At 36.7% G+C, this 8954-nt stretch overlaps 2 protein-coding genes across 2 annotated transcripts; both read left to right on the plus strand.

Annotated features, from left to right (window-relative positions):
• Positions 1-399: 399 nt before the first annotated feature.
• LOC130014715 (uncharacterized) lies at positions 400-3165 on the plus strand. The gene is made up of 3 exons (XM_056105852.1): positions 400-1882; positions 1956-2390; positions 2468-3165. Exons 1-3 carry the CDS (start codon positions 916-918, stop codon positions 3163-3165), a joined length of 2100 nt encoding a protein of 699 aa, XP_055961827.1. The 5' UTR covers positions 400-915.
• Positions 3166-3216: 51 nt separating this feature from the next.
• LOC126681445 (uncharacterized) lies at positions 3217-4731 on the plus strand. The gene is made up of 3 exons (XM_050376986.2): positions 3217-3285; positions 3381-3776; positions 3871-4731. Exons 2-3 carry the CDS (start codon positions 3408-3410, stop codon positions 4729-4731), a joined length of 1230 nt encoding a protein of 409 aa, XP_050232943.2. The 5' UTR covers positions 3217-3285; positions 3381-3407.
• The last annotated feature ends 4223 nt before the right edge of the window (positions 4732-8954 follow it).

The following is an 8954-nucleotide window of genomic DNA, read 5'->3' on the forward strand; positions in this document are numbered from 1 at the left end:
TCGTAGTGGAATATTATTTTTCGTGGCGGAATATTATTTTTTGGCGGAGAATATTAATTTTTGGCGGAATTATCGGGTGAGTTTTTTAAATTTATGTTATTTTTAATTATTGAATGTAGTTAGATTTAAATGATGTTTGAAATGTAATTAGATTAAAATAGTGTTTGAAATGTAGTTAGTTAAATAAATATAGTTAGATTTAGTTAATTTTTTTAAAAATATATATTATAAAATAAATTAGATTAATGTGTAAATAAAATTAGAATAATGTGTATAAAGTTTATATAAATGTAAAATAGAGTAAATTAAAATTAGAAAATCGAATATATGAAATTTTTAGAATATTTTTATATTAGGTTGGAATTAGTGAAAATATTAAAATTTATGTTTTATATTATATAAATAGATTCGATACTAAAAAATTAAATATAATAGGTATTTGTTTTTAACAGTATTTAGAGAAAATATAATTTTTTTATAACTGTAGGTTTGGGAAAAAAGTTAACATAAAATATTCGTATTTACATTTAAATCGGCTAATTATTAAAAATTTGAACTTGACATGTAGAATATTTGAATTATATTTTAAATGAGAGTAACCCTCTTTTTAATGAGCTGTCAGCCCTAAAAATGTAGTTAAAATTATATTTTTTTAATGTAGTAATGACGACAAATGAGCTGCCAGCCCTAAAAATTTATTGGGATGGTACAATATTATCGACTCCGGGTGGAGTTGATTATGTTTCTGGTAAATCAGAACTGGTTCAACTGACGAGTGTAGTGAATTTTGCACAACTATAAGTCGTAATTAGAAGGGTAATTGGGCTGAAGGATGGTGACGAGATAGTGAAGATTTATCTACGAGTGCCTCGGTTCGATGAACATGGAAGATTTCAAAAATATGATGGTTTTCCTATGGAGACAGATGTTCATATGCAAGCAATGTGGTGTAATGTTTCGCGGACGCCACAAATGAGGGTACTTGAGTTTTATATTGTGTACAATCCGTTATCTCAAGTACGTGCGGATGGAGACGACTGTGCGGATGTAGACGACTTTGTGGATGTAGACGATTGTGCGGATGTAGACGACTGTGCGGATGTAGACGATGGTGATGATTTTAGTGATGAGGATGAGGAAGAAGAACACTTCTACGGGGCCGTTGCTGATGACAACGAGAATGATGATGATGATGACATCGGTGGTGATAATGGAGATGGCACCCATGGTGAGAATGTCGGTGGTCGGTCGGAACAAAATACAGATCATTTTGAGTCGCGCCTTCCTCATGAGTACACGCATCAGAATGTTGACGACATGTGTGTCAATATGAATCTGTGGCCTAAAGAAAATGCAATATGGGAAGCAGGCAAAGAGTTTGAATTGGGGATGGTTTTTAGTTCGAGGTATGCTGTCCAGACATGCGCGGCGAGTTATCACATTGCAGCTAATAAAGAATACAAGAGCAGTGTAACATCTGGTAAAACAATAGTTCTTGTGTGTGTGAACAATGACACTTGCAAATGGAGGTTGCGTGCGTCGCTTTTAAAAGGCGAGTCAGACTGGATAATAACAAGATATAACGGCCCCCACCAATGCAGCGGCCAATCAATGAACCAAGACCATCGCAATTTAAGAGCGCGACAGATAGCTGAACACATCGACACGCAATTGCATCTGCAACGTGACATTAGGATTAAAACGCTTCAAGAGGGGATTTTTCAAAAACTGCGAGTTAGGCCCGGATACAAAAAAACTTGGTATGCCAAGGAAAAGGCCATTGCAAACAGGTTCGGACAATGGGACGACTCTTTCAAGGAGATTTGCAATTTTATGACGAATGTCAGCGTTGCTAATCCCAGGACAGTCTGGCATGCTACCGGTAATTTTTTTAAAAATTTCGAGTATTAAAAATAAGTTCGATTTAATAATTACTAATAACGGTGTATGCACAGGTACACCAATTGAAAACAATCCACAATTCAGAACTTTCAAGCATATGTTTTGGACTTACGAGCCAGTGGTGAAGGGTTTTCAGTATTGCAAGCCTGTGGTGTACATCGACGGCACCCACACATATGGAAAATACGAAATGACTTTGCTGATTGCTTCTGCAATTGAAGGGAACAATCACATCATGCCGATAGCTTTTGCCATTGTGAAGTCGGAAACTGCCGCATCCTGGAGGTATTTCATGAGGATGTTGAAGAGGTATGTTTTGGGTGAGCGAAAGGTGTGTATCATATCTGATCGCGGCTCCGGTATTATGAGTGCCATGGAGGGGCCTGAGTGGGCGGGTGATACCCACAAGTGGTGTATTAGACACCTAGTGAGCAACTTCCACAACGCCTTCAAGAAAAAATATCTCAAAAAACTTGCTGAAAAAGCTGGTAATTTTCTTGTCATTTAATATAATACATAAATTTTTGGTTGATTAGAAAATATTGACGGTTTAATCGACGTGTAGGACGCGCATACCAAGAGCATAAAAGAGATCGGTACATGTCATTGATAGAGGCGGATTCACCTGAGGGTTATGCATATCTTGACCACCTTGATGTTAGAAAATGGAGCATGAGTGGCGACACGTCTGGAATGCGGCATGGTGTGATGACAACAAACTACGCTGAGTCGGTCAACGCGATGTTAAAGAATATTCGGGGGCTCCCTATCACAGCCATGTTGGAAGCAATATTTAACAAGGTCAACTCCGTATTCATTAAGCATGTGAACGACTACAAAATGTGGTTGGCATCCGGTTTCGTGTGGACTCCAGTCTGTGCACACAGAATTGAGACTTGGGAAAATAAGTCAAAGACTCATACGGCTTCACAGTTCAACGTGGCACAGAAGGTATTCAATGTCTTGACCCAGTGCGACAATGTAAGACAAAAGGGTGGCAATACACAGCAAGTTCGTCTACTGGACGGGACATGCACCTGTGGAAAATTTCAACAGTGGAAAATTCCGTGCTCCCATGCGATAGCTGCCTGCAACCAATACGGAGAGAACTACCGTGACTACATTTCATGGTATTACAAATGCGAGTACGGAATCTTAGCGTGGAGCTCTGTTTCATTTGAACCCTTATGGAATCGAAATCGTTGGATCAATTCCACTGAAATTCCATTTGTTCCTAATTTTATTCTATTTCTTAAATATTGACGGATTAATGTGTTGTTGTTCTTGAATAACAGATGGGGAGGCCGAAGAAACGCCAGCCGTGCGGCTCGACACTCGCTGCCTGACATCCGTGTTCGGCTTGACACATCTCGCTACGAAGATGTAAGAAATTATGTTTCGGTTTTATTATCTTGTATGTTAAATAGCTCATTGTGGGAATGTTTTAATACTAAATGTCTTATATTTTATACATGCAGTTTATCTGGCAGCCGTACACTGATGATATGCTGGACACTATCCCAGCGTATTGTTTAGATGGGCGCGCTTTTTGGCGGGCCACGGTTCCACTTATTTATTTTCATATTGTGGAGTGGCACCAGGCAGACAGAGTTCTGCAGCAGTTCGGACTACAACAGGGTATTCCAGACGCCCCACTTCAGGACCACTCACTACACTCCCTTACCCTGAAGAGCAGCTCATCTTGGATCCAGACACACTCTCACTACATTCGTGTGTGGGACGACCGGCTCCGGTTTGTAATTTCAGGACAGTTCCTCCAGGACCCACCTCATTATCATTCTGAGTATATGGATTGGTTTCGGTATGTCACGCGTCGCTGGATCACACGACAGGGCGCTGAGCTCGGAGCACAGGTATTTTTTTAAATTATATGTTTTTCAATTAATTAATCAATAAATTGTGGGTTAATTTTCTACTTTTTTTAACGTATTATATCTTTATGTGCAGGCCGATTTTGTGGAGCGTGTACGTAGGGATGCTCCTGTTGACACTGAGCTTCGGCGGTTCGCAGCCAGCACACAGAGAGGCACTAGAGAGGACCGCCGTGATGTTACATCGCCCCCTATCGAGCCTTCTATACCGCCGCATCGACTACCAGTCATACCTGACGCGCCGATAGATCCGACTACACTGCGACATCGACGGCGACAGCGGCGTCACCCCCCTGCACCACCTCAGCGTCCGACTGATCCTATGCCTCCCCCAGTGGTTTTTCATCCTTTCAGAGGGCATTACTATTACGCGGGGTCCAGCTCTGCACCACCACCCTTTTCATCGGGTCCTCCTTCTTCTTCTGGCCAGTTTTACGGGGATTCGGCACATCACTATTTTCAGGGGTCGTGTTCATATCCAGTGCCACCAGGACCTTCTTCGCCTTTTGTTCCTCCGCCGCCTGCTTATGTACCACCTACGGTGCCTCCTTTTCAGGTGCAGTGGGATCAGCCTACACAGGGTACACAGGACTTTTCAGCTTCACAGGGACTTCCACAGACACCTGGGACTACAGACTTTCTGTCATATGGTAGCAGTTGGTTAGGTCTAGACAGCATGGAGGCGATGATGTTCCGCCAACAAGGAGAATTTGTTACCCCGCCACCAGCAACGACGAGTACGGCCATTCCCCAGGACCAGCAGGGTGACGACGGAGCCGACGACGAGGACGCCGATGCAGGAGAGGGTGATGGTGATGGTCGCCCAGGTCGACGTTACCTCACCATCAGTACAGGCCGTCGGGCGAACCGTAACAGAAACAACTTGCGCTCGAACCTCCCGGTCACAAGTAGATATGACGATAGGACTCCTAGATGATTTGTTTTTTGTACTTTGTACATTATTATCTGATGTGGTAATCTTTTTTAATTTGTAATTTTTATTTTATTAAATATGTTATTGTTATTAAGTATAAATTATATTTGAATATTTGTTGATATAATTATTTTGTAGTATTTTATAAATTTATTTTTGTAGAATGTTATAAAAATTAACTAATTCAAACGTTTTAAATTTAAAAAATTCAGCAATTAAAACGTAATTTTTTTAATAATTTTTTTTTCATTTTTAAATAAATATTTTATTTATTTAAATTTTTTTTAAATGATTACATTAAAATGATTGGGAGAATTTTTCTCCCAATCAGTGCAGTCAGGGAATTAAATTCCCTGACTGCACAAAGCAAACCGCGTAACAATTACGCGGTTTGCCACGTTGGAAAAGCAAACCGCGTAACTGTTACGCGGTTTGCTTTTCCTATGTGGCTCCTCCAGTGAGGAGCCACGTAGGACAGACCGCGGAACTGTTCCGCGGTTTATACAAACCGCGGAACAGTTCCGCGGTCTAGATGACATAAAATGGGAATTACGTAATTTTTGGTGATAATTTCGGAAATAATTAACAAAAAGTAAATTTTATGGTCATTAACCCAGAGAACTAATCAGGAGTTTTTATTTTATTTTTTCTAATCATAGCATAGACTTTTTGCATCTACTTATAAAAATGCTGAACACTCTTGGCCATAATTGACAAAATCGCTGTCAATTAATCAGTAATGAATCTAATGATGATCCTAATAATAATTAAAACCAAAATTATAATCTGATTTTGCCAAGATCTTGTCTCAACAATATCATTTTTTTAATGCTAAGATCAATTTTTTTAAAATGAATTTAATATATATGCAATTCAAAATGGAGTGGAAATCTTTTACACCGTTCCATTAATAATTGCACTCTGCTTATTATATTCATTTTCTTTTGGCCTAATAATTAAAAAAGACTAAATTTTTGAATTTTTTTGCATTAAAGTCCAAATCTTTTAATTTTATCCAATTTGTCCTGAAAGACATTATTTCGTTTCAGTTATATCAAACTACGCGATTTTACTTATGTGTCAGCAAAATTGCATAGTTGGGCATTACTGAAACAAAATTCCGCGTTTCAGGATAAATTGGATAAAATTGAAAGTTTTAAACTTTTATAAATTTTTTATGAAAGGTTTCACCTTTTATTTTTCAATGTCCTTGTAATTCTTTGTAATGCAATTAATTTAGGGCTTTTTATATAAAATACAGGATTTGGGCTAGACTTTACTTTTATACGGTCCAATCTATATCTTTACTTTTCACACCATCATTCTTATTAAACCTAACCTTTTATTTTGAAATTCTTTCTTTTTTACCGTTTTTTCACTTTCCTTCTCAGTTGGCGGTTTCTTCAATCTTCTCCGCCATTTTCGCTCCTCATCTCCACGATCTTGCTCTTCCTTATCTCCATTACTGCACGAATCCTCTTACTTCTCTCATTTTCATCTGTATTTCATTATTATCTTAACCGCTCTTGCCTATATAACGGTAAGTTATCTGTTTAAAAAAAAAAATTAATTACAGTTGTTATTCTTTACATGCATTTGTGATTTAACATTGTAAAGTTCATTTATCTTATGATTTTGTGTTATTTTTTGTTGTTTTTAACCTTGTTTATGTTAACCTGTTATAATTTTTTGTTTTTGTTTTCACGATTTCTGTTACTGTTCTTCTTGTTACATTTATTTGATATTTTAAATTTGAAATTTGATTTTGCTTTTGATTTTGTGTTGATTTATTTGTGTTTAATTTGATTTAGGTTTTGTATATGTTTTAGGTTTTCAATTTAATTTTGAAATTGTTAGGTCAACAGATGATTGTGTGTTGATTTTTTTTTGTTTTTGATTCGATTTAGGCTTTGTACATGTTTATTTGTGTTGGAAATTTTAGTTTAATTTATGTTTCAGTTTTGTAATTTTTATTGTGATTTTCTTTGTAAATTGATTTAGTTCTTTTTTGGTATGTTAATGTTTATGTGATTGTTGTTTTTATTGAAATATTTTGTTTAGTTTTGTAATGATTCATTGTGTTTGGATTTGTAAATTCAGGTTTTTGTTGATTATTTGTTGATATGGGGCTTAAATCTGTTCGCCATAGACCGGAATCAAGCCATTCGTCGGTTGAAACTGATTCTGAAACTTCGAATCATGATATTGATGTCGAAGTAGCGGAATCTAGGCATGGCGAGGAAGTTGCTTCTGTTGAAACGGCTCAACCAGTGGAGTCGTCGAAAGTGACAGAATCTGCTGAAATTAGGGAAGATGTTTCATCGATTGGAATTCCTGTTGTTGAAGAAAAGGACACTGTAGAGCAGCCTAACGTGTTGGAGATCGCAAAGGAAGCTTTGAGCATGCTTTCAAGATCTCCGAAACCTACGTTGACGAAGTCAATGATAATCGAAAGTAGGCTTAAACTTGCTGCTGCTGTTAAAAATAGTGAAGATCCGAAAGCCGGTGCAACTGATTTACAAGATAAAGATGAAACTGTATTGAAGCCGGCTCTTCGATCGTCAAAGCGTACAAAGATTTCTGAAGATTCTTCTATTGCTGCTGAACTCGCGAAATTGAAGGCATCGTACAATGTTAAGAAACCAGCGAAGCGTGTTTCATTTGAAAAAAGTAAAGAAGATAGCCGTGTTGCAGAATCTGTTGTTCCGGAGAAAAATGTAATAAAGAAGTCTACGAGTGGTGCAAAAAGAAAAGTGTCATTTGAATCGATTAATGACGACAATGTGGCTGATAAAACTGTGGAGGTATTAATCTATGTTTATTTTTTTTATTGTTGTTTTTTGTTTTTGGTTGAATATAATTTTTCCTTATTGTGTTTTTGTAATTGTGTATGAACTGTCTTTTGCAGAAATCACCGATAAAAAAGAAAGTTATTAAGAGTGCTGCTAGTACGAAAAGAAAAGCTTCTATTGAAACTTCTGAACATGAAGAAGTTCAGGAGGAAAAATCCATGAAGGTATTGTTCATTTAATTTTATTTTATATAGTTTTTTTTAAAAAACTTATAGTTATGTTTTCTGTTCATTTGTTTTTTTTTAATATTTTCATTTTTGTTGTTGACATGTTGTTGATATAATGTTGACATATTGTTGATATATACAGGCTTATAAGACTAGGGCAACTTCTAGTTCTGGAAAGAAACAAGTTTCTACTGAAACCTCTGAATCTGAAAAGGTGTTTGATGATGTTTCCATCAAGGTATTTCATTTTTGTGTTTTTTGAAATTTTATTTCTTGTTGATATGTTGATTTGTTGTTGATGTGTTGTTGATATTCTGTTGACTTGTGTTGACTTGAACAGGCACCTAAGACTAGGTCAACCCCTGGTTCTTCAAAGAAAAAATCTTATACTGAAAGCAGTGAATCTGAAAAAGTGTTGGATGATGGTTCCATCAAGGTATTGTATTTTTGTGTTTTTTGAAATTTTATTTCAACTCCATATCTCTAAGTTATAATTGAAAATTTTATTTTAAGTATATGTTTAGACTAGCTCTTTATATTATGCTCACTTGTACTTATTAAGTTTATGTCATTACTGTTTTTTGCTGACCTTGTGTTGACATGGTGTTGATTCCATGTTTATATGCTGTTGACATTTATGTTAATGTAGTATATATTTAAATTTTTAGACTGTTACTATTATGTTTACTGATTGAATTTATGTTTTCACAAATTTTGTCTAATTTAATTTTTATTTTTTTCCAATAGATTTGGTCTCCTCGTTGGAAACTTGGAGACATTCCTACCACAAGGGTTGATCATTGTCTGAAGTATAATGTTGTTGATCAGTTGAGAAGCAATTTGTCGGAAGGACAGCTGGAATTGTTCAAGCAAACATGTTTCGGCTTTGTTTTGGAAATGCCCCCATGTTTGTTTCAAGGGCAGGTTATACATTCTTTGTTAGCGAGGCAGCTTATTCATCCAAAACAGAATGAGATGTGGTTTGGTGTTGGTGAGCATAAAGTCAGATTCAGCATTGAAGAGTTTGCAGTTTTAACGGGACTGAATTGTACTGGTGAAATTCAGAAGGTAGGCTTTGAAGATTCAGGCAATTCGTTTGTTGATAAGTACTTTTTTGGGAAGACGAAGGTTAATAGGCAGTCTGTCATTGAGTGTTTACTGTCGAAGCGATGGCAGTCTGATGAAGATGCTGTCAGAATTGCTTTTT

This window comes from Mercurialis annua, linkage group LG5 (assembly GCF_937616625.2).
Source record: "Mercurialis annua linkage group LG5, ddMerAnnu1.2, whole genome shotgun sequence".
Lineage (NCBI taxonomy): Eukaryota > Viridiplantae > Streptophyta > Magnoliopsida > Malpighiales > Euphorbiaceae > Mercurialis > Mercurialis annua.